Source organism: Phycodurus eques, chromosome 17 (genome assembly GCF_024500275.1).
Source record: "Phycodurus eques isolate BA_2022a chromosome 17, UOR_Pequ_1.1, whole genome shotgun sequence".
NCBI classification, from domain to species: Eukaryota; Metazoa; Chordata; class Actinopteri; order Syngnathiformes; family Syngnathidae; genus Phycodurus; species Phycodurus eques.
In genome coordinates this window covers 2,985,233-3,012,425 of record NC_084541.1, presented here as the reverse complement: position 1 = coordinate 3,012,425, position 27,193 = coordinate 2,985,233, and the positions used below count along the sequence as shown (strand labels likewise).

The window sequence follows — 27,193 nt, the reverse complement described above, 5'->3', positions numbered from 1 at the left end:
CTGCAGTGTTTAGTTCCTGGTTCATATCACGCTCTCGGTGACTCTTGGATCAACACGCAGCATCAACTTTTTAAGAATGGAAGTAGTCGAATCTTAGCCCGACCAAAAATACTTGCAACCAGAATAGTGTTCATATATACTGTTACTGGTAAAGGTTTCGCCGCAGGATGAGTCTGTAGACTCTTCTGCAGGTTTCGCTCTCAGTGGACAACCCAGCTAAGCTAGCTAACTGGCTAGTTAGCGAGCTACATTGCTATCCAAAATGAGTAACTGTTGTGCTGCAGCCAACTGTGACTACCAGCAAGTGGGGCCCGATAACAGTACCCCGCTTTTCAGCTTTCCCTTGGACCCAGAACGGTAAGGTTTTTCCCCCATTGTAGAGTGGGACGTATACGAGGCACCGAGCGTGCAGAAATATGTTAGCCATCTTCCATTAGCATTGTCTTTAGCTCAACATCATGTTGGCTAGCAGTGACACAACTCAGTTGAAAATGGCGCAGACTCACCCACACTCCCTAAAAAAAAGTCGCCATAAAATAAAGTGCAGTACACTCATTAGTTCTGAATGAGAAACTAACAGTAGTGATGGTCGTGGTGTTATTTTGTAGTGTTAGACATAGTGATAAAATAAAAACAATACGTTGGAAACTTTTTGTTGTGAAATTTGCAAACCCTTATTTGTAAGACACTCAGCGCGGTAACGTAGTAGAAGTTTAACTTATTTGAACATCGTCATACTACTCCTAGTTTTCCATTTATCGTCGGAATAGCATTCATAAATTCCTAAACATTTACGTCGTTTTGCTTTTTACTCCATTATGAGAATTGCAATTCTGTCCCTTTTCCTCGCTTGACAATCACATCAAGTTGAGTCTTGATTGTCACTTGGTTAACTCGTAGTACAGCGTTGCATCGTCAAACTTAAATTTAAATTCCCTCTCGCTCAACTCGAAGTGCAGCAGGCGTATCCGAGTAAAAAGAACCTAGTTGCTGACGGGTCATGTCATGTAATACATTAGTTCTACCTGCAGAGGATGTGTTTCTACTGTGTTGCATAACAATTATCATGTTTAAACAGTTTTAAATGGGGCGGTTTTATCAAATAATATGTAAATTGTTAGTCTGCCTGGTGGAGATTAATAAAAATATTTTTTAGCCCATGTCTGTCAAACCTTTTCAGCATTCTCTGTCTTCCAGTAGTTTAATTAGCCGCTTTCATTGGTCATTGGTTTAATTGGCTGCCGTGGTTATGAAAAGAAGTATTTAAAAAAAAAATAATAATAATGAAGAAGGCAATAAAAACAATTAGTTGTAACTCTTGGAACTGTATACCCACTTCAGCACCCCCTCTGAATTATGTTGTGGAGATCAAATCACATGAGTCATGTTACAATAAATCTCTGGTTTAATCATGAACAGAGAAGAGAATAGCATTACATGCTAAACATAGCCACAAACCAGTTGTAAACTTTAGTTTTCTGACTGAACTCAAGAAGAATGGAAGAAAAATGGGAAAATTTAAGTCGCCCGTGTATTTGTATAAACATTGATCGCCTGAATGAAAAGGACAGAGATTTCTGATTGTGTTTTTACTGTATTTTTAGCTGCAATAAATGGTTGACGAACTGTTGTCGCCAAGATTTGGCATCACGACCTCCAGAGGAGCTACAGAAATGCTACAAACTTTGTGCAAAACACTTTGAGGCTTCGTTGATCTCTCATCAGGTAAAAAGCAAAAAGAAATTTTTTTTGTTGATTTTTTTTTTATCTGTCATCTTACATATTATGCTTGTTTTACGGACACATTCCACAGGCCCCTTTTTTAAAAATTGTATTCAGTCCGGTTATTTGGGCTTGCTTAGCAAGGCTTTATTTACAAGGTTGTTTTATTGTGTCAAACCTGACTATGCCATTGTAGGTAGTAGTGTTGTATTATTATTATTTTGACCTCTTTGCATGATTTTGGTGCAAAAGTAGAGGCTATGGGAGTTGCGAGAGAAACAATTTATTGGACTCCAGTTTGAACTAATGCAGATTATAAACCCCAATAGATAACACTAAACAATTATTGTTAAATGTACAGCGCCTCCACATAGAGCTTGGCTAGATGGCCTAAAATTCAAATCACGGTATGAAGCACTTATTCTGGTGTGTCGCTTCTGTACATTTCACATCAGTTTATGAGTTAGCATGGCTTCTCCGTCTTCTCCTGTTCGCTCTTCTATCCACATCTCACTGGCCTGCAGACTAGTTGGCGACCTGATGGGGATGTGGTTGCAGGGATAGCTCTGTGACGTCTCCTGAAGATTAACTGGGTCTCCAAGGAGTCCTGGTGAAATCGAAGATGTTCGAATTCATTGGAGACCATTTAGAGGCTCAGTATAGAAAAAAAAACTTAACGAAGTTTAATGTCACAAAACTGGAATCAAGCAATCACCAAAATTTCTGCGGACATCTCTATGTATGCCTACTTCAACCTCTGAAAATATCTGAACAATCGGCCCAATATTTTGGATTTTATGGATGTTAAGTGTTTTCCTCACCATATGATCACAATATATAAAAAGCTTCGCGTTGCTTAATGTCACAAAACTGTGATCAATCATCACAATTTTTATGGACGTTAAAACGTTTTCCTCATTATAGAGGCTTGGCTCTATGTCTGTGCTCCGGCGGCTGAGCATAGTTCACGGATGCTGACGAAACGTCAGAGCATTTCGCCCCTGTATTTGAGGGTTTGACAGCAAAAGAAAGTAATACTTGTCATAAATACATTATTAGTAATGTAAGTATTATTTTACTTTGCTGTCAAACTCACAAATGTGCCGCAGGCAGTAAGCTACACTTGCCCGCAACAAGAACCGCACCTGCCGCACATTACTTGTTTTTTTCGATTATAATGTTTTTATAATAGTGAGAAGCCAAAATTTAAATCACAATTGAAATTTGACCAGCCCCTATGTTAAAAATGTAAACTGTTTCGTCTGACTTGCGAGCTGTTATTAAGCTTGTGTGCATTAATACCGGTGGACCTGATTGATTGCCTCTTTAGGTAATCAATTGCCTCTTTAGGTACTCAATCAATATTAACTTTCCACCTCTGTGTTTTAAAAAACACCTATGTTGTGCAGTGCCATGAAAAAGTATTTGCCTCTTCTAAAATTATTTTTTTTTTTCATAGTTTCCCCATTTTAAGATAATCAAACAAATGTAAATATCAGACAAAGATAAACCAAGTAAACATAAAATGCAGATTTTAAATAGTGTTTTATTTACTATTATTTTTATTTAGCTACTTTTATTTAGCTACTTCAAAGCTACATGGCCCTGTGTGAAAAGGTAGTTGCCCTCCTTGTTAAATCACAAATTAACTGACTAATCACATTTAATGTTAAGCTGAGTTCATTTTCACTGACCGAACCCAAGCCCGATTAAGTCCCGAACCCAAGGCCGATTAAGTCCAGACCTGTTCAATCAAGAAATCACTTAAATAGAACCTGCCTGACAAAATGAAGTCGGCCAAAAGATTGCAAACAAAAAAGCTCCAACAAAATGCCATGATCCAAAGAACTTTAAGAACAGATGAGAAATAAAGTAATTGACCTCTATCAGTGTTGAAAAGGTTAAAAAGCCATTTCTAAAGCTTAAGGACTCCAACAAACCACTGTGAGCGCCATTATCCACAAGTGGAGAAAACTTGAAACAGTGACGACCTTCCCAGGAGTGGCCAGCCTACAAAAATTACCCCACAGCACAGCGACGACTCATCCAGGAGGTCACAAAGGAACCCAGGACAACATCTGAAGAATGCAGGCCTTCCCTGCCTCAGTTAAGGTCTGTGTTCATGACTCAACAATAAGAAAGAGACTGGGCAGAAATGGCATCCATGGCAGAGTTGCTAGGCGAAAGCCACTGCTGACCAAAAAGAACATAAAGGCTCGTCTTACCTTTGGAAAAAAAAAACAAAAAAAACCAGTGGAATGGTTCCCAAGACTTTTTGGGAGAATATTCTATGGGCTGACGAAGATAAAAGTGGACCTTTTTTTGTAGGTGTGTATCTTGTTACATATGGCGTAAATGTAACACAGCATTTCAGAAAAAGAACATCACAACAGTCAATCGTGGTGGTGAGAGTTTGATAGTCTGGGGCTGCTTAGGTAATGTAGGATCTGGATGACTTGCTGTGATTGATGGAAAACCGAATTCTGCTCTTGACCATAAAATCCCGAAGTAGAATGTTCGGCCATCAGTTCATCACCTCAAGCTGAAGCGCACTTGGGCAGGATAATGATCCAGATCAACTTCTGAATGGATTTAAAAAAAAAAAAAAAAGTTTTTAGAGTGGCCTAGTCAAAGTCTAGACTTGAATCCGATTGAAACGCAGTGGAATGACATTAAAAAGGCGCCCTGGAACTTATCCCAGCTATCTTCGGGGGACAGGCGGGGTGCACCCTGAACTGGCCCCTAGCCAACCGCAGGGCACATATAAACAAACAACCACTCGCACTCCCATTCACACCTACGGGCAATTTGGAGTCTTCAATCAACCTACCATGCATGTTTTTGAGATGTGGGAGGAAACCGGAGTACCCGGCGAAAACCCACGCAGGCATGGGGAGAACATGCAAACTGCACACAGGCGAGGGCGGGATTTGAATCCCGGTCCTCAGAACTGTGAGGCAGATGTGCTAACTAGTCGTCCACCTTCTCTGGAGACGTCTCTAAGACCTCTTCCTGGTGAGAGCATAAGCAATATTTTGGTCTCCGGGTCCCAGAGTCGTCCCGACTGATCATCCTGGGCAGTTTCGGTGACGGTTCCACAAGTGAGCTAGGCCCTTAAGTGATAACGAGACTTGTCAGATGTGTAGCTTATTTGCCGCCACAGTGGCGAGGATGAGTGATTTAGCAGCTCCGCACCGTGGTTAGCCACGTGAGCTAGCCAGCCGCAGCTCGTATCTGGTACAAGTTAGCTAAGTGCCTAGCGTTTCCCCAGTAGTTCCCCTGCAACCGGGAAACCAGGGAGGATGTGTGTCTGTTGGATGTAGATGCACATTTGACTGGCAGCTCCTCCTATAAAACTTTATATCCTTCGCCAAATCAATACCGTATACCGCTTATACAGCATATACATCGCACCTCGCACACCTAACAGCATTAAAGACTGCATTATATGATGCTTTAGTTTTTTATTACTTGAGAATTGACCAGTGAGTGTTCAGTATATTGGTCCCCACTAAGTGGTTTAGTGATGTAATTTTTGTTATAGTTCATTATCCAAACATTTAAAAATCTTTTTATTCAGCAATGTAAACTTGACAGTGTTTGACTTGAGTGTTGACCCCTTGGATAAGTTGAATAAGTGATTGTTTTAAATATTGTCAAGGTTGTCAAGTTCATTTTATTATTTTTTTCTTCTCCCATTTCTAGAGTTCCTCAAAATGTGTCTTGAACGACGATGCTGTTCCAACAATATTTGACTCTGCTGTAACCACCAATAATGAATCAACGTGCAACAGGAAACGTGCGGGAAGCCCTGTAAGTGTGTCAGTCACAGTCTGACAAATGTCTCTTGAATTTTTTAAATCAAATATTAAAATGGTAAATAAATTGATTATTATTATTATTATTAATACAGGTGGAAGAGGAACCCAGCGTAAAGAAGGCAAAAGGTAAAATTCAAAGCATGTAAAACAAAATAATTAAATAATGACATAAAGCCACCCACTTTTATCCTAACACCGTAAAGCAGTACAATTCTCAGTTCTTTTACAGTCATACAAGTATTACAGATAGGTTAACCACTGTATAAGATTAAAATACTCATGCTTGGATGATGGGTAATATTTTTGCTCCTAGTACATAAGAAAAGCAATTTGTTACAAATGGTGCAAAGTGTTATTCTGTATGCATTTAATGTAGAGCATAAATTAGCCTTAACACATAGTGAGCAGAGGAAGGATGGCCGAAAGAGGGTTAACTTTGCGCATCATGCTTGATATATTAACAGTCATTAGTGTGTCAATAAATTAACCGCTGTACAGTGAAACATAAACAATGTACATGTATATATTACCTCAAATCTGTTCCAATACATTTTGCTCACCAAAAAATGTTTGTTCCAATTAAAACTCCATAATTTTCTTTGTGTGTCAGATGTACCAGTAAGTACGTGGAAATGAAAGTTGAACTGTGGATCTTTTGTCATTCGTAGTTGTAATGGCGTTGCGTGTACACGCAGCGGCTTCTCTCTGTCCCGAACGAACGGTGTTTTCCTGTCTTGTTTTATATGTCAGTGTTTTTTAGCCCGTCTTCGTCAAGTCTACATGTCCCTTGCAGATACAGTCGTAGTTTCATAGGCAGAACTACTTTTACCGAGTTAAAGTCTGCTCTCACAGAGGAGCTACAGAACTGCGGTCTGCTCCGGGTGGCTACAACAACTCCGACCCCCATTCCTGCATCACGCCCTCAGTGAAGGCGCCACGAACGGCAAAGGAGGAAGCAGAAGCTAAACCACACAAGCCGGCAATTCCCACCATCGTGTTAGCCAATGTATGCTCTCTGGACAACAAGCTGGATTATATTTGACTACTCTGCTCTACCCGTAAAACTGTGAGAGAGTGCTGTGTTTTTGTGTCTGTGGAAACATGGCTTAAGAGCAGCGTCCCAGACAGCGCCATTCAGCTCGACCGATTAGCATGCTACCGAGCGGACAGAGCTCTTGTCGAGGGAGGTAAGACCTGCGACGGCGGGCTCTGTGTTAATCAGCTTTGCCTGGTGCCGGGACGCTGTCTTGGTCAGTCAACAATGCTCACCACTACTGGAGTTTATAGTTATGAAGTGCCAGCAGTTTTATTTGCAGAGCGAATTTACTACCATACTGCTTGTGGCTGTTTACATCCCTCCAAGCTTCATCAGGAGTGAGGCACTGAGTGAACTATAACATCACATCAGTGAGCAGCAGACAGCCCACCCAGATGCGTTCCTCATCCTGGCTGGGGATTTCAACCATGCTGACCCCAAGACTGTGTTTCCAAAACTCTACTCAAGCATTCACTTTCCAACACAGGGAAATAACACTCTGGACAATGTTTTACCCCCCTGAGAGGAGCCTACAAGGCCCTTTCCCTCCCCAACCTCGGTGCCTCAGACCACCTCACTGTAATGCTAATGCCAGTTTACAGACCACTGGTTAAGGTCACCCAACTAGTTAGGAAACAAGTACGAGTGTGGCGAGAAGGATTCCTAGAGGGACTTCAAGACTGTTTTGCCACCACAGACTGTCACCTACAACTCCATCACTGACCTTCAGGATTACACAGAGACTCTCATCGCCTACATTAAAAAGTGCATGGATGATGTCACCACCACCAAGTCCATCACTGTTCGTGCTAATCAGAAGCTATGGCTGACTGCGGAGGTCTACAGACTACTGAAGGTCTGCAACGCTGGTTTTAGATCTGGGGATGAGGAGGGCCCGAGGACAACTAGGGTCAATCTGTCCTGTGGTATCAGGTAAGCCAAGAGGGAGTACTCCAAGAGGATCCCCACCGGTTCACTAACAGCAGTGACACCAGGAGTCTGCGGCGTGGTATTCAGACCATTACGTACTACAAATCCTCACCAAAGACCTGTGAAAGCTCAATCTCCCTGCTGATTGAGCTAAACAACTTCTTTGCTTGCTTTGAGGCACACCTGCACACAAGTCTCCACCCTCTCCTGGTGCCCAGGTGCTGTCACTGACCCGGGACAGCGTGAGAAGATCCCTCGGCAGGCACAATGCACATAAAGCCCCGTGCCTAGATAACATACCTGGTCGTGTTATGAGGGACTGTACAGCTGAACTCCGGATGTCTTAACGGACATCTTCAACACCTCCCTGAGTTAGGCTGTTGTCCCTACATACTTCAAAGCCACCACCATCATCCCGGTCCCAAAGTCGTCGTCTCCCTCCTGCTTCAATGACTACCGTCCGGTAGCACACACTCCCATCCTGATGAAGTGCTTTGAGCGGCTCGTCATGCACCACATCAAGTCCTTCCTCCCACCCTCCTTGGACCCCTTACAGTTTGCATATCTGTCCAACCGGTCTGTCGATGATGCCATCTGCACTGCCCTCCTCTTCGATCACACACCTGAACTCTAAGGACTCATATGTCAGAATGCTGTTCATAGACTTCAGCTCAGCATTCAATACCATCATTCCCCAACAACTGGTTCACAAACTGGACCAGCTGGGGCTCAACATATCTATGTGCAACTGGCTGCTGGACTTTCTGACAGGGAGACGTGCAGGCAGTACAGGTCGGCAGCAACACATCCAGCACCATCACCCTGAACACGGGGTCTCCTCTAGGATGTGTGTTGTGCCCCTTCCTCTTCGTCCTGCTGACCTATGACTACACACCGATACACAGCTCCAACCTCTTCATCAAGTTTACAGATGACACAACTGTGGTGGGTCTCATTAGCAACGAGGACGAGAAAGACTATAGGAGTGAGGTGAGCCGGGTGGTGCACGGACAACAATCTCTCCCTGAACATGGAGAAAACCAAGGCGATTGTTGTGGACTTCAGGAGAGTGCACTCCCAGCATGCTCCCCTGAACATCAACAGTGCTGCGGTGGAGAAGGGTGCGCAGCACCAAATTCCTGGGAGTGTATGTCACTGAGGACCGCTCCTGGACCAGCAACATCTCATCACTGGCCAAGAAAGCTCACCAGCCTCTCTACTTCCTGCACATGCTGAGAAGAGCCAGAGCCCCGACCCCCATTATGTAATCGTTCTACAGAGGGACCATAGAGAGCATCCTTACCAACTGCATCAGTGTGTGGTACGGAGCCTGCACCGCATCCTGCCGCTCGACTATCCATTGCATATTGAGGGCAGCTGAGAAGATCATTGGAACCTCTCTTCCCTCCCTGCTGGACATTTACAGCATCCGCCTCACCCGCAAAGCCCTCTGCATAGCGGGGTATGTCACCCATCCATCTCACAGCCTCTTCAGTCTGCTGCCATCAGGGAGGAGACTGGGTAGTCTGCGGGCCTGTGCCAGCTGACTTAAAGAATGTTTTATTCATCAGGCTGTAAGGAAGCTGAACTCTCTGTCCGCTCTGCCCCCTCTACTTCACTTGTCCTCTGCCCACCTGAACTCTGAACTCCCACACACATGCGCATGCACACACACTTCCCCACACTGCCTTCTAATTTATAAATGTCTTTGTGCCTTGGTACTTTGACTTTTGCACGTCTCCTAATCTTTATTTGCATATTTAATTTATACTTTTTATACTGTTTATACCATAGTTTTACTTAGCTTATTTTTACTGATTATTATTTATACCATCTTTTATATCACCGTGGGGCCTTGAGTATCGTAATTTTAATCCTCTGTATGTGCTACACATATTGTGGAATTGACAATAAAAGAACCTTGTATCACGTAATCTCAAAGTCAAATGTGTTCATTCTACAGCAAAAATAAAGGAATTGGCCTCCAGTGCTTTTGGAGGAGACTGTTCATGAAGCAAAGCTTTAATAGGGTGTTATAGTTCAATAATACTGATATTTTAATCAAGAATTGTGTAGAAGATATCAGCCTGTGTCAGCAATTTCTCAAAGAAAGTCTTAATTTTTACTCTGTAATGTGCTCTTTCCCATCAGAAAACATCGAGGCACCAAAAGTGACTGAGGAGACAAAAGATGTTTCTGGTGATGACATTACTACACCTGAACAGGAAGATAACCAAGCAGTAGAGAATATAGGCAGCTTCAAAGCTAAAGAGACTCTTAAGGCCTATTTCAAGGAAATTCTCGCACTGACAGGATTCAGCATCAATGGTGGAAACATCAACACAGATGAGTCGACTGGTGAAGCAAGGGGTCAGCCTTCTCTCAAGAAAATCTGTGTAGAGAAAGTTGATAAGAAGGAAATCCTACAGTTTAGTGAGAGACTAATGCGAGAAGAGATCCAGAACAGCCTGAGGCATGCCCGATTCTTCTCTATTCTGCTCCAAGATGTGACCAGTATAGAGGGAAAGGAGCAGATCCCAATTTTCATTCGATCTGTCACAGAGGCCGGGTTCCCACAAAAACACCTTGTTGGGTTCCTGCCTTGCAATTTGGATGCAGACAATCTATTTAACCATCTTATATCAGAATTAAGAAATAAGTGGGGGTTAAGGATGGAGCACTGCAGAGGACTCTCCTATCTAGTTACGGGACGCATGTGTCAGACAATGCGAGACCTCACTTGCAAAATTTTACTGGAGTTTCCACAAGTTGTTTTATCACCAAGTGACCCATATGCTTTTAATATATGGATTATTCGTTGCATGCCAGTGCCAACAATTCAAACTATTGTAGACACTGTAGAAGAAGTGGCCTCATTACTCAGGAACACACCTGAGCTATACAAAAGATTGGAAGGAAAGATCCAGATGACATATGGCCATATAAAGGGAGAAGTGGAGAGAATCAAAGCAATCATCAGTGTGAATTGGGAGTGTGGCACTGATGCCTTTCAAACCATGTTGGATATCTTGGAGCCTTTCCTGAACTGCATCAATGAAATTATTTCAAAGGTGGATGAAGATACAGCTGAACAGATGGCCAAACTCAAGCCAGTTCTGAAGAATTTCAATTTCATCATGACATTAGTTGTTCTCAAGAACACCCTCTGCTGTGTGAGCATACTCAACTCCAGTCTCAGGGGAATCATTAGCATGAGCAGTACGTTGCAGTACACGATTTCAAATGCCTTAAAGCTGGTAAGCAAATACCAACAGGACATTGCCATATTCAATAGAAAATGGTTTTCAGATGCGGTCGGTCGAGCCAAGAAGCTTGGTGTTGAAGTCATCAAACCTGAGGTTGACCATGGAGATGCAAATGATACCTCGCTAGAAGACTTTTACAGAGAAACTTTAGCCCGACCCATCTTACAGTATCTTGTTGCGGAGGTCAAGCGAATTTTCAGTACAGAGATGGTGAGGATTCTGAGATGGCTCTCTTTAGTACCATCCTACATGGCTGACCACAATTTCAGCATTCGTCGTGATAAGGTAGCAGATGCCAATTTGAACAACCTTGCAAGGCCTGACACATTCTATGAAGAGCTTGGTTGTTGGGAAGTGAAGTGGAGGCATGCAAGCAAGCGCAGGATTCTGCCAACCACAGTGTTTGCCACACTGAAGATACCAGACATCGGGTTTTACCCAAATGTGCAGAGCTTGTTGAGGGTGTTGGGCACTGTGCCATGTGTAAATGCTGAGGCAGATGTTTATGGGCAATACCATATGGTACTGGAGCGATGCCACGCCTATCTGAAAGACACACCAGAGGACCAAAGACAATGCAGCTCGGCATATGTCTATGTGAACCAAGATGTGCATTTCAATGTTGAACAAATGGTGGATTCATATGTACAGAAGCATCCAGACATACTGCAGATGTTACAGACCGTGAGTAGATCACTGTTCTTAAATTAGAATTGTCATGGCCAGTAAGAAAACATTTTTAATAACAGTGACAATTTTGCATCTATTACAGGATGAAGAAATTAAAGATAAGCCTTCCATAGGTAAGATGATTTTGTTTTCGTTGTTGCTAATCAATTATAATTGCGCTCTATACAGTGGAACCTCGATTATCAAATTTATCCTGTTCCGTGACTCTGTTTGTCAACCCATACATTTGTGAACCAAGGTATTGTTTTCCATTAAAAGAAATGGAAATGCATTTATTCGTTCCAGCTGCAGAATGACGTTATATTTACCTTATTTTTATCGGTGTGTGTGATTAAAAATGTGTACAGTACAATATAGAAATAAGTGAAAACACACCTTTATGAAGAAATAACACTGTGTTTGTTAGAAAATCACTGTGCTTGGCCTTTTCGTAAGCAGTACTGAGTGGTTGAGGACCCATATTGCATTGTGGTATATGGCAGCCATTTAGGGCTGGCCGTATCCATGGTGAACATAAAAAGGCTGTGTAGTCATGCGATTGAAAGACTGCATGTTAAAATGCAAGAAGGGGAAGGGAATTTACAGGGGCAACATTAGACCACAAAGCGTCACTAGCACTATTAACAGCAAGCCCTCATACCCTGGCCTATGGTGGAACCCAAGCAGACCTTCGCCGCTCTTGTTGCAGTTAACCCTTGCTGGCTGGGACCAATGCCAAGGACTGTGGTTAATCCGTCTTAATATTTAACAGCTCGACTGGATAAGTGTTGCAGATATCTATAATTTATTTTTGCCTAGTCATAAAACAAACATTTTTGATATCCCTAACTATGTTATTCCTCTTCACAAATAGCATTTCAGATATCTGCAGTCTTTTCGCCTAGGACAAATTATAACTTTTTTTTGTTTCTGTTTGACATTACAGATTGCTAATTCATTTGCAGATACAGTAGACCCCCACATACTCACGGTTTGGTACCTGCAGATTCACCAAAATATATTTTTCTTTCATTGCAATTTTAATGGCTGTCAATTATACATAGATCTTCGGTATTCGCCGTCCAGCCCGCTCCCTATCCGCTGCGGTCCACTGTATCTCCTATGTGCGACGGAATTGTAAATATCTTTGACTCCAATGTTTAGATATCTGCACTTACTAGTCATAATTCCAGTGAAAGGTATGTTTATGTTTAGGGAACATCCATCCATCCATTTTCCGTACCGCTTATCCTCACTAGGGTCGCGGGCATGCTGGAGTCTATCTCAGGTGACTCTGGGCGAAAGGCTGGGTACACCCTGAACTGATCGCCAGCCAATCACACAGCACATTTTAGCAAACAACCATTCAGACCCACATTCACACCTACGGGACAATTTAGAGTCTTCAATTAACCTAGCGTGGGTATTCTTGGGATGTGGGAGGAAACCAGAGTACCCGGAGAAAATGCACGCAAACCCGTGCAGGCACGGGGAGAACTTGCAAGGCCGGATTTGAACTCTGGTCCTCAGAACTGTGAGGCAGATGTGCTAACCAGTCGGTCACTGTGCCGACGAGGGCATAATACAATAAAAAACCTTTTATTGGGGCGGCACAATATTTTAAAAAAATGATATTGCAATTTTTATTTTTTAAACCTGCAATATATAGATATTGTGATGTGAACTAATAAAGAATCAGTGTTGAGAAACTACATTTTCTACGTGAAATAGTTCTAAGTTCAGTTCATCGTTTAAAAAATGAACTAGTTCAGTTCATAATTAAACATTTGCTACGGAGTCATCGGTCCAACAACCAAGTTCAGTTTCCCCCCCGCCATTTTGTTGGCATTTCATTTCCCCATTGTTTTCACCCATTCAGTCCACACTAGTAGCCAGCTGCATCTTTCATCGGAACAATCTCAAAAACATGAGGAAAAACTTGCTTGAATGGTGTTTTTAAAATGAGGAATTAAAACAAAAACTTTTGTCCTTAATGTACAAACAAAAACACGCCACACAGTATGACAGGAACAATGGTGAAAGGACATTGATAACTTTGCATTCCTCAGCGCTGTATTTTCAAAATAAATTATCTGTTCTTATATTACAAAACAAAATAAATTCCATATGTGCAAATTAGTATCCTTTCGGCAGAATTCGCTGTTTAAAACTCAAAATAGGCCATTTATGTGAATCGTATAGATCCGATTTAGTTTTTTACTCCCTGAATGCTGGCAGCGAGATCCATTCCACGCATCCACCATCCACACACACAGATGTTCTGAATATTACTCCGTGGCGGACTAATATGCGACCGCATCGGCCTGAGGTTCCGCCTGTGCGCTCTGGACCTGCTTTGGATAAGGCACAAGAGTTGACGAGACCAGGAAAAACACATCCGCTGCTTCTGCTGTTAAGAAGTAACAGTAATTTAATCCGTTACAATTATCTAAATGTTGCTTGCTACTTTTATTTGTCAATTATTGCTCATTTAGCAACTATTTCGTGCGCAAGACTGCGACTTTGACTTCCGCATTGGGCGCTGTTTGCTCCAATCCAAAGCACTAGTGATGTTTAAGTCTAGTTCACCAATCAAACGACAAGAAAGTCACATGACCTCACACATCTTCTATTAGGGTTCCTCGTCATAGGTATTAACACTAGATAAGCCAGCCCGATTGATCGACGTGCGTACGTGGCCACCATATTGGGAAGGTTGTCGTTACCACGAAGACAACTGTGCGCTACCCGTGTTTACATTTCAATGAACAAAAACAACGGCTTTCTTGTATTGTAGTATTTATTTGGCACTGTCTGCCCAAACGTGGATATTTCAGCCCACTTATAACTTGAGAAAACACCTAGCAGTAAATTGCAGATGTAGTTTTGGTTGTGCATACATACATGCACGCACACACACTGTATTATCAGAATTTGTACATTCACATTTTTATTTTATTGATGTTCATGCTGTTCATGCAAAAACAGAAGATACTATTTACCCAGTACTTGAGTAAGTATTTCAGTGTACTTTTCACTCTTAAGTAATTTTTTGGACTACGGTATTTCTTAATTTTACTGGAATCACATTATTGTCAAGTAGCGGTACTCTTACTTGAGTACAATATCTGGCTACTCATCCATGCTTTTATCTAAAGTAGACTTGACTATTGTAACGGTCTTCTAACTGGACTCCCTAAAAAGAGAATTAAACAGCTGTAGCTCATTCAGAATGCTGCAGCTCTAGTTCTGACCAGAACAAGGAGGTCAGAGCATATTACTCCAATTATAAAGTCTTTACACTGGCTTCCAGTCAGCTTTAGAATATATTTTAAAGTTCTGCTACTGGTCTAGAAATCACTAAATTGTTTGGGTCCTGAATACATGAAAGAAATGCTAATGGAATATAAACCCAGGCTCTGAGATCGACAGACTCAGGTCAAATAGTGGAGCACAGAGTCAAAATATTAAAAGATTGTTCATGCTGAATTTGCTATTTCGCTCTTCAGAATGAAAAACTAGGCAGGAACGGATGGGACAGTGTGAGAGGTGCGTTCAACGATCTTTGACATGCTTTTTTTCAGCAAATGGGGTCTTGCGTGGTAAGCGTGCATCAGGCCATTGCGGCAGAGTGCATTACTCACTGTTTTCCTTGTGACAACAGTACCTGCTACTTCCAGGTCTTTTTGAAGCTCTCCACAGGTGGTCCTTGGCTCTTGGACAACTCTTCTGATTATTCTTTGCACTTGTAGCGTATGTTGGTTTTGGATAAAAACATAATTAATTTTGGACGAAGAATAAATAAGTCGAACTAAACCGGCAGTAACGCAGGCGTTAACCTCCGGATTAGTTCGATTTAGGGTAAACGTTAGAATCAAACTCTTTGTCTCGTAAAGGGGCACCACGCCTCTTCTTATATTCGTAAATTTTAGGAAAAGTGACGAAAAACCTCGATCAATCTCTTAATCTAGTCTAATCTACATTTATGAAATACGAGTTCTCGATTACAGGGGTTTATTATTAACTCAAAACACAAGGCGTGGAATTTTATAGTAAATTTATATCGAAAGGGAAATCTACAGGGAAACAACACAGAGGGATTTAACTACAGAACAAAGGACAGACAAACATTGGTAAAAGGAAAATAGGCGTACGAAAAGGGAAATAGGACATCGTGGGTTTCTGGTCTAAAAATTAAAATGTGAGCGTGAAATAAGTTGAGTCATAGTGAGAGAGAAAAAAGTTGGGATTTGTGTAAAGATAGTATCTTCCCCAAAATTATAAGGCACTAATCTTGTACATTCTGACAACCATTGTTGTGCTACTCACAACTGTAGATCAGCTGGTCTTTGGGGAGGGTCTTTCTCCTAGCATCTCAGGAGGAAAACGAGGCACGTGTAGTTGAAGAAGAAGATGCACCAAAAAGTACAACCAACAGGCGGGAGAAGAAAAAGGGAAGTTGTTCATGACGCTTTCGGTGGGAGAATACTACCGTTCCTCTTCCTGGCTTTTTCAGGATCCGCTGGCACTTCTGATGGCTCACGCTTGGCTGGGAGCGTACCTGGTACTTTTTGTAGCCACTCCTCTGATTGCTTAGCGGTGACCCACGTAGGCCGGGAAGCCAAGTCTCCATCCCAGGATGGAGTTGGCCGAATCGCATGTTTGAACAAAGAAAAGGGAAGCGGGGAGGGGTTGGCCGAGCCCAGTCCCACAGCAGCAGGGAGGTTAGCCAGGAAGATCCAAGAAGCAAGACACGAGCCAAGAGGAGGCGAGAGTCAAAAGTTAAATATCCAGGAGATGTGTCTAAGAAACAGGGGAAACTGGAAAAGACCACACCCATCGACTTGAATGTTGGTCTCCTATATAGCCATAAAAATGGTGTAAAAATCATGTATTAGTATTAAATACTCACAACTTATAGATCAAGCATATAGAATGATTGTTTAAACTTTTGTCTTTGCAAATCAACTGCTTATTGTTCAATACAACATTTCATACTGTTTGGCTTCAAATCAAGACGAACAGTTCTCAAAGTCTTGCAGCTGGACCTGTAAAGCTGACACAATGACACAGACATCTAGGCATACTTTTGGAATATTTCTGCAGAGTTCGTAAAACATCAAAACCGACATTTATCTTTGGTTAAAAAAAAAAAATCAATGCGAGTCCACAGGTTCGTAGTGACGCTCAACCGCCAGCGGGTGTCGCTCGTGCGCCAGCAATTGTTCCCAGTGGGCGTTTGGCGGTGCCTTGCGTGCATGTTTTGATGATTACATGATTACATAGTTCATTGCTGTATTTGAGTTCTTGGAAAAGGCGGTGATTAAACATAACTCAAAGTCCGGGATTAATAGTTCAATCTTCAATTCTGCACATCAAGGGGGTCTTTGATGACTGTAACCCAAATTTTTCGGGGAGCTGTTAATTTAAGGCCCAGGTGAGATAAATTAGGCATCCTTGTGGAGGGGCGGCTGGGCGGCTTGAAATTATGCAGTTTATCAAGTTTTTGTCACACTCCTTTGTCAGAAATCTTGCATGTAGCACCTGATAGAGGTGTGAGTATCATCATTGTGGTTGTGTTTTACTGTTCTCCTGGCATTCAATAAACAAAAGTGCCTCAGTAACTGTGGCCCTCCTTTCCCACTTGAGTGCATTACAGTGATAAATATACTTTAAAAAGCTATTGAAAAACAATGGCTACAAACTGAAGATTTCCGCGACATAGCGGGGATTTCCATGACAGACAATACGTTCCACAGAAAAATCTGTGATATAGCATGGGCACCAACAATGAACAGTCATGTAGCAGGGTAATACTGTACAGTTCTTGTCCAGTTTCCTTGAATCAAACTTTGCAGTTTACAGTTCTTGTATTCCTAAACAGAAAAATGTTTGAACGTTTGAGTGTTAAGCTTGATTCATTTCTGACTTCAGAAATGTCAGATGGCATAAGTTTCACTCAAATATAAAACCTTGCCATTACTAACATTTTAACATTCAACTGAACTCATTTAAATGTAGCCCGTAACACAAAGTGTGGTGTCTCAGTCTGAGCACTAGGGGCCACTGTGTAAAAGTGGTACATACGATAGATAAGAGGAAAAGAAGAAATAAGACACAGAGATGAAGGTTTCTGGTGGATATACAAGTAGGATGTCATGTTACCTCAGTGTGTTAACTACAAAATAAAGTGAGTAAAAAGAAATGCAAGGCTGCTTCCTGAGAATACCACAACTAATGTAATACTTTATCACACCATCACTTGTCTTTACTCAATGCGCCACGCTGTAGCGACTTCATGACGGCAGCGCAGCTGGACCAGCCGTAGCCGAGCGATGTGGAACAAAGCCGGTGACGGGGCTCGAGAAACTTGGTGCTTGCCAGAGGGCCTGTCGCAGCAACTTGCGGGGTGACAGCCACCGTTTCCGCCCAAGCTGAATTAATCATACGTTTTGCTGAGCATAATTTGCAGTCGTCTAACAAAGTCATCCTTTTATTACATTAAAGTATCTCCACACGGCAGACATGGCTCATACACCCCTCTGCCTGGCAGTAATGTCTGGCTGACAAATTTGTGTCGGTGTGTTCGTATTGGATTATTCTTTCTGAGTCAGGGTACGAGTATAGACATATAGTGTCGGCATTGAATTAATTTTTTTAATGAACTTACCCCCTTATCTCTTACAGTGGCAAGCCAAGGAAACCATGCTGAAAAAGACACTGAAGATGAATTAAATATAATAAACATGGCTATGGATGCTGAGAATCTTGTAGATATGAAGTGTGCTGAGACGGATAGAGAAGCTTTGAAGTCCGCTCTACAAGCCACCGTGACGGCTGCATACAACAGCCAAAGCTGGCAACAAAATGAGGTTTCTCCTTCTCAGGATGGAGAAGTTGAGTATGTCACCAAATCTGAAATGAATGAAGTCCTCACTGTGTGTGAAGAAGCAGTCAGAGAAGGAATTCTCATGGAAGCTGGAAGTTCATTCTTTTCATTGTTCATCGACCGTGTTGTTAAGATCGGGACGAAGGACTATCTTCCACTCTTCCTTAGGTTTGTGGACAGTTTTGATGTCATGCGACTGGAGTTGATGGGATTCCTGGAAGCAGATCTGGATTGTGACGCTATGGTGCGTCGCCTCATGGAAATAGTTACAGAGGAGTGGCGTCTTGATTTGAAAAACTGCAGAGGTCAGGCTTACCTTGGATCTGGTGATGTTTCTTACAAACTAAAAGCTTTTGCTTGCAAAGTGCAGGAAAAATATCCCCTTGCCATCAGCACACATTGCTCTTGCTACTCATTCAACACATGGTGGTCAAAATCTATCCCAGTACCTGTTGTTAAAAGAGCCCTTGATACATTTGAAGAGTTGGTGATGTTTATGGGCAGCAGGACCGCTCTAGAAAAACAGCTTGATCATGTAATTGCCTATGGTCTTCGGGAGAGCTACGAAAAGGTCCAAGAATTGCAGGGGACGTACTGTTCCAATTGGCAAGAAATGCACGATTCGTATGAGGTGTTTGTGCAGATACTGGAGCCCCTCGTTGAGTGTCTGGAAAAAGTTAAAAACAACCCACAGAGGTGGACAATTGCTGTATCTGAACATGCTGGGGTACTCTTAAACAAATTGATGCAATTTGACTTCATCATCGCCATGGTTATCATAAAGAATACCTCTTCTTTTACTAGAGAGCTGAGTGCGGGTCTTCAGAGGGATCATTTCAATGCAGCATTCCAGCTATGTCAGATCGCTGGCATTGTGGCTACTTTGAACAGAATAAAAACAAATTTGAAAGTATTCCACCAGAACTGGTTTGATGAAGCCTGTGCAATTGCACAAAGTCTAAGAGTGCCAATAGAAGTGCCTGAAAACTGTTTGCCAAGAGACAGCTTAATAAAGCCAGTAGGATTTTACAAAGATAGCTTAAGTGTGCCCCTAGTGGATAACCTCATCAATGCCGTGAAGGATCATTTTTCAGAGGATCACAAAGAAGCTCTTAATTTCCTCTCCCTGGTTCCTTGCTTGGTTACAGTGAGTTACATGTTTGAGAGCTTAAAATCAAAGCCACCTCTCTACAGCAGTGATCTTCCCGATGCTGACAACTTCTTCACTGAACTCTGCTGTTGGAGAGTAACATGGAAGACTAAAGTTGCCTCAGTGACTATTCCAAATTCAATATTTCACACACTGCGTCTGCCACTCATGCAGTACTTTGGCAACATCAATGCACTCCTTCGGATTATGTCTGTGCTACCCAGCACAGCCATTGAGGACTGTGGAGTTGTAATGCGTCACAAGAAGTTCCAAGAGTACCTGAGGAACACAAATCTCAAAGACAGGTCCCTGTGCTTGGCTGTGCTACAGGTGGGCACAGATTTCAACAGAGATCTTGACCGCATGGTGACCCAATGTTTGAAGGTTACTCCACAAGCCCTGGAAGGTATCTGTTTGGTGAGTGCTTTCGTTAAACGGAACTATACATTGTGTGATGTGTGCCCTGTATTGTATTCCGTAAGCAGGTTCTCCAGTAGAGGCAAAATGCTATGAAAAATTGATTTCACAATTATCTTGACCAAAATTACCCTACTAATCAAGTCTTATGATAGCATCGCAACATGGGAAAATTGTCTCGGGCCCAAGCTCAAGTGGGCTGATTTTCGTCGTTGTTGTCTTTAGGGGGAGCTTTATGGTCCCGCTTGCCTGGTGCCCTCGGGGAGGGGTTGGGTCTCCAAACGTTTCTAGATAATATGAAAAAAGAAATGTAAACATAAAAATCACATACATTCTCTTAAAACGTCGCATCTATGAAACTTTGCAATGTTGTAAACCGTTTCAACCCTGTTCTCTAGAGTATCCTAATGTGAGATTAACTTTTCCGTTACTTAAAAATTAAGCATCCATCCATTTCTTTATCGCTTATCCTCACTAGGCTCGTGGGCTGCTGGAGCCTATCCCAGCAAAAACTTTAAATATAGTTAAAGGTGACCTTCCATCAGAATCATTTTTTTTCTAGTGTTTTATGCATTTTGAGCTTGTCTTTTTCTCCCATTAATAAGAATGAGGGTGGCCGCGTAGACGACAATGAGTACCGGCCTCGCTATTTCAGCCACCACGGTTGCACTGGAAGTCTCATATATAGTTAGGTGTTGTTGAAAAACATAATATACTGTATGTACTATATACTTGTAGGCTGTATTTGAATGTGGTTTCTGAGTGTATAAATGACTCCCACGAAGAATCTCGTGAGGGATTGGGGTCTGAGCTGGGTATCGAAGAGTGATATCTAGCGAACAGATGCAGTGATATGGACCAATCCAACCCAAGCTGTTTTTCATAATTAAATTAAGGAAGATGAGTGATCCAATCAGAGTAAAGGTCATTGACATGTTGCATAAGAATGAGAAATCCGACCATCTCAAATACCAGGCGGAAAAGACCAGCTTGAATATCTTGAAAAAGGCAATTTTTGGCATTCCCAAACAGAATTATCATGCAAACGAGATAAAAGGACATCAGACGATCACAATTAAATAGTAAAACAGGGATCGAAGGGGACCTTTAATGTAACTAAATGTTCATTTCATTTTGAAAGTTTTGTCACCATTCAATGTATATGTGTGTGATGAATGATTCTGTGTTTCCATAGGATAAGGAATCCAAAAGTTTAATCAGAAACGCTGACAATATGGAAGGTATTTAATTTTTAGAGTCAGCCCAAGTAATGAATTTTATAGCCCTGATATCATAAATTGTTTTTAACTGTTTTCCTTTTACATGTAGTTGACAGGACTGTCAAGATAGAAAGTGATGAGCCCGAAATTCAGCAATATCCTGACATGATGGATGAACAACAACACATGAAGCCAGTAGAGGAGAATGGACAAATTGGAGATAACCGTCAAAGTCTGGTGACAATATTCAGACTGGCTGCAATACTGGGGAAAAAAAACATTGGAATCATGGACCTCTCCGAAGAGGAAAAGGAGAATTTCACCCAGGACCTCAACATGTGCCATTGGTTCAGGAAGGAGAACAAATGTGCACTGTCCATGAGTGAAGCTGAAATTGTAATGTTGCTTATAGAGGGAATCAGAGAAGTCATACTGAATGAGATACAGGAATCTCCATTCTTCTCACTTATCACAGACAAACCTGTCAAAATCGCTGATGAGACTCACCTACCTGTTTTTGTCAGGTATGTCCAAGAATCTGCTCCAAAAGTAGAGCTGATGGGTTACTTGCCATATGACAAAAACTGTGATGTTGATACTCAAGCAAGTAAGCTTGCAAAAATTCTAACAGAATCCTGGGGCTTACCGATGGCACACTGTCGAGGACAAGCATTCATGCACCTGGGCTCAGGTTACCAAAGCCTAAAGAAAATGTCTTTGGACTTCCTCGAGAGCAATCCACTGTGTGTTGTAACACCTAGTGAGTCCTGTGGCTTGGCCCATTGGCTCGTAGGAAGTGTCCCTTGCCCTTCTGTAGCAAAAATGCTGGATATCACAGAAGATTTGCTACTGTTCTTTGATCAATCTCCTTGTCTAGAAGAACAGTTGGCAAAGGCTGTTGAAGGGCTGTTGAATATGCCAAGGGAGGCCTTGGAGGAAATTCCAGAGACATGCTGTTCAAGATGGAAGAAGAGAGAGGACTTCTTTGACATACTAGCTGACACATTGGAGGGCATTCTCAGCTGCCTTGATGCTGTCTGTTCTAATGCCAGAGGTGCCATGTCAATGTATGCCCAAGTTCTCTCTACTGCTCTGAGGAATATGGATTTCATTGTCACGCTTGTGATCTTAAAGAATGCTTGTGCTCCTCTTCGTAACTGTAGCACTGTCTTCCGCTGTGGCAACCCTGCTGATATTCTTTGTGAAGTGGAAAAGATCCCTCCAATCATAGAGACTCTCAACAAAATGTTGGAAAATGTAGGCACGGTACACTCCACTTGGTTTGAACAGGCATTTAAGTTAGCTACCAAGGTAGCGCCTCATCAAGTCTGTTTCTCTCAGGAGGCCAGCAGCTATGATTCTCCAGAGACATACTACAGAGAAAATCTCAGTATCCCCCTCCTGAAAAGTCTCGTTGATGAAATGAAGTACAACTTTTCAGACAGCCACTTGAAGGCTCTATCGATACTGTCTCTACTGCCATCCTGCAATCCGCAGCCCATTCTTCCAGAATCCACAGACAAACCTTTCAACTTCTACCTATCAGATCTTCCAGAACCAGATGCACTTGAGCAGGACATCAATTCATGGGCTACAGTCTGGAGAGACAAAGACCAGGATGTTGCTCCTCCAACATCCATTGCTGAAACATTAGTTCATCCTGAGTCTAAGAACCACCCAACAATAATCTTACTGCTCCGGCTAGTAGCTGTGCTGCCCAGTGTCAGCATTGAATGTGACCTAATGAAGTCCACGTTGAACTCAATGAGAGATATTTTAAGGAACACTGTATGCAAGGGTAACAGGACAGCTCGTGTTATGCTCCTCTCTCACAACACAACACTGCAGAGGCTTCCCGAAGTCATTGCCAGGTGTATTGAGGTTGATCCAGAGAGCAGTCCATGTCTTTCACAAGTAAGTCAGTCCATGTACTGTGCTTAACTAATATTTCAGGCCACCTGTTCCTGTTTGTCTCACAGACCACCCAGCATCATAAATTGCTATATTACGGACACTTTCATTGAGGTCTTAACATTTTACTATTTTGAGCAGGCATGAGGCATTTCAAATTCACCTTCTAAAGGCTTCTTTATACTTGCGCGGGCGGCGACCGCACTGACGTTACTGCGGCTATCCCGCGCGCAGTTTGACTTTATACTCGAGCCCAACCCACGCGCACAGTTTTGAAAATGTGCTGTACTTCTCCGCCGAGTCGGTGGTGTCGCTACGGCTGGGATTGCCTAGGACACCACAGGGTGGAGTTTCCTCAGCATTTTTTGGTCATTTCCGGTAGCCGTTTTTACTTTCCTTTCCCGAACAAGGAACAAAGCAACAAAAATGGTGACGGTGGAACAGTGTCTGCTAAAACAAATGGACCTAGTTGACCAGATGATACGTTTAATTATGCTGCAAAATCGATCAAGAAGGCGGCGGTGGTATGTGGAACCAAGGGGAACGCGGAGTACGCCATTACAGCATGTGACTAAAACAGGACCAATCACGAGAGATGGACTTTGCTATTTTTTCAGTTTTTTTCTAAAACAGCACATTTGAAAATTCATGGATAATTTTATTTTTTAAATTAAATTTAAAAGATATTCATACTATTGTATTAATACTAACTATTACATAAACTATTATTGCCATTGTTGTTAATTTAGGGCAACTGTGACATAAACCTTACATTGGGTGGTGGTCTAATATATTTGTTAAGCACTAAAAAAATTTATTTTAGAATGGTCAAAGTACTTTTGAATTGGTACTATCAGCATTACATAACCAAAGTTGTGCTTTTTGTAGGTCATGGAAACATTAGGAGCCCTAAATCTAGGCACGGGTAAGTGCATTGATCAAAGTTTTGACACATTTATTGAGGCACAACAAATAAGTCATTAAACAAGAAAGAATCCTAGGCCCCTATGAATCTGAGTGATGTCTCTTACTGAGACGTCTTAAACAATCTTGTGCTTCCAATCATGTTTCAAGTGTATAAGATTCAATTCAAATAAACTTTATTATTGTAGCCCCAGTTTACCGCAGATGTTATAAAAACACTTTTTACATTGAGCAGGTCTAGAATGATGCGCCTCACACATTAAGTGATTTTTTATTTGTTTTTGTTTTTGCATTTTACAGGCTATAAGTCACATTAATGGTGGAAATAGTTTTGAAATGATTAATCTTGGTCACATTTTTGTCTCTCTTAATTTTACAAAAACATGGCATTTGATCAGACGTGTGTAGACTTTTTGTATCCACTGTGGCAGCAGTGTAGTTGTCTGCTGTACGGCAAGCAGGGGCACGTCCTACAATGGTGGAAAAAGAGGTTAGTGACCTAAGAGTACTAGAGTTGTGATCAATAAGAATGAGTACTCGAGTGATACATTTTAGTAGTAAATTAGCAGGAATAAAAAGGAGTAGGAAAAAGATATGTGGCTCCAATAAGCAACTTTAGCAGGGGCATATAATGCACACATTTGTGACCTGGAAGTCATTCACCACAATAAACATGACAAGGAGATTAGTTTGCTACTATGATTATCAGATAAGCTTAAAGTTAGCCTAGCTCCTTCCATTTCTGACTTGAGTACACAAAGCAAGGTATTTGAATGGTCAGTTACATTGATTCCAATCCGTTGAACTCCTTTGATGGATTTGTACTTTTTGTTTTGTAGCATTCATCCCTGTAGCATTCATTGCTTTAAACATGTATTCCAAAAAATGTCTCCACACAAAAATTTCCTTAAAAATTTAAACTTTGAAAATTTCTAATTAATAGATTATTGATCGCTACCCTCCTTTTTCCCACTACTGGGTACCACCGCTGTAAGTCTTGGGAAATTATTAGTGGGGTAGGCATTTTTGTGTGTGGGCGTCTCTGTTCCATTTAGTCCAATAATACATTTTCATATTTACCAACAGGAGCTGACAAAGAAGAGTCGTCAAACCAAGAGACACCAATAGTAGCCGATACTACGAGTGAATCTGAGAAGCTTACAAGTGGAGAGGAGAAATCTGCTGAAACTGAAATCATCCTGGAAACTGTTCAAGGACCAAGACAGCCAGTGTCTTTTTATGAGCCACTGTTGCGTGAAGAAATTATCAAAGAACTCTGGGATTCTCAGTTCTTCACAATTATCACAGAACAAACTGTTGACATTGATGGTGAGGTTTATGTCCCACTGTGCATCAGGTACTTAAACAAAGAGGATATCCAATGTGAAGAAACATTGGCTTTCATCCCACTCCTCGAAGACTCTGCTGTCCTTTTAGACGCAATTGAGACCACGCTCTCTGAAAAATGGGGGCTAAATATGGCATATTGTAGAGGACAGGCCTTGCTGAGTGTCGGTGAGGTTGGCGCTCAGATGGGAGCCGTAAGCTTAGCAATAGCCAATAAATACCCTCAGGCAGTAAGAACTATCAGCTATGGTTTGTCCCTCAATGTGTGGCTGGCGAAGTCTTCTCCAACAGAAGAAACAGCTGATAGGACTGTCCAGATTGGTAAAATATTACATTGGCTTACACAGGATACGGAGCGGCAGAACAAACTGGAAGAAATGATCCTCCATGTGTTTCAAAACAATGAAGGAAAGGGGAATGAGCTGAGGGACATGTTGATGAAGAATTGGGAGAAGAGTCATGACATGCATGAGGTGATGGTAGAGATTATCGAAGCTGTGCTGCTTTGCCTAAGTGAGCTCAAACATCAGGGAAGTGTATCAGACCAGCAGCAAGCATCACAGTTCTTTGATTCAATCAGAAACTTTGAGTTCATCCTTTCATTGGTGGTGCTGAGACATGTCTTGTGTGAAACTAAAAAGCTAAGTCAGTGTCTTCAGGGCAAGCCCTTAGACATGTTACTTGCTGTGAATAGTTTGCCAGATCTCAATGCTTCTCTCAGGAATTTGATGAGTGATATTGACACGCACCACAAGGCATGGTTTGAGGAAGCCGTCACGCTTGCATCTAAACTACACATCCCGTTGTTGCATTCAGTTCTCCTAGAACCTTTGAGTGAGTTTTACAAAAATGCACTAAGTATGAAATTTGTCGAGCACTCAATATCAGAAATTGATGACCTCTTCACTGAAAAGGTAATGGATACCTTCAGGTGTCTTGAGATTGTGCCTTACGCCATGTCCAAAGTAGAAACCAACACACTCAGCGGTCTTGTGCTGCGCCTGTACAAGGATGACTTGCCAGATGAGGTCTCGCTTCAAGATGAGATGAAGTTGTGGAAAGAGAAGTGGTTAGACCCCCTGGCAGGCTATCTTCCAACTACTGTACTCGACACCCTCAAGACATCACAGATAAGAAGTTTTAGAAATATCGAGACTCTTTTGCGACTCCTGGTCATTTTGCCATTTTCAAGAAGGGAGAGTAATTTCAAGCAGGGCAAGAGAAGCTTACAGGAGTTTATACAGCAGGAAAACAGATCCCTCACTGAGCTTCATCCTCTGTAATAGCTGCAGGTCTTCCAGAGAGAGATGGTGCCGCCACCATATTCAAGAACGATTCAACTCGAGTTCTGAAATCAACATTTCTGTATATTATTGATTTAATGGAGTCTCCGTTTGTTGATAGTTTGTTAACCAAGTTTTTGATATCTGATTTTTCCTGTAGTTTGTACAGTTGTATTGTTCCAATGGGACCAACATAACAATGTTTGGGGGAGGGGGGGGGGGGGGGGGGGGGTTAAAAAGTAATCCTTCACTGACGGTTATCAATGCTTGTGCCTTGATACAAAACAAATATTTCCTTATATGTAACATAAAATTTGTCCCATTGGCATTTGAAACAACTACAGTAGTTTTCTCAATACCAAAAATGACCACGCTGTCATCAGTCTCACTTTTAAGGGTTATTTTACATTTTTTATGTCACACTTTTCCTTTACTTGTGCGCGCATTGAAATGTTCTGACAATTTCCCATGTTTCCTGTCACATTGCAGAACTGAATTTGCTGTAAACCTAGCTTTTAAAGAATGTCTCCTTGATGATAGGAAAAGCATATATATTTGTCAAAAAAGTAATAAAAGTGTCCAAAAAGATTCATTTTGAGATTAATTCT

The 27,193-nt window shown here is 41.9% G+C and overlaps 1 protein-coding gene across 1 annotated transcript; it reads left to right on the top strand.

Annotated features, from left to right (window-relative positions):
- si:dkey-250d21.1 (uncharacterized) lies at positions 1–27,193 on the top strand. The gene is made up of 11 exons (XM_061702138.1): positions 1–357; positions 1,605–1,725; positions 5,428–5,535; positions 5,636–5,669; positions 9,661–11,459; positions 11,548–11,578; positions 18,132–19,900; positions 21,096–21,141; positions 21,230–23,034; positions 23,920–23,956; positions 25,042–27,193. The coding sequence occupies exons 1-11, from the start codon at positions 263–265 to the stop codon at positions 26,583–26,585; spliced, it is 7,389 nt and encodes a 2,462-aa protein (XP_061558122.1). The 5' UTR covers positions 1–262; the 3' UTR covers positions 26,586–27,193.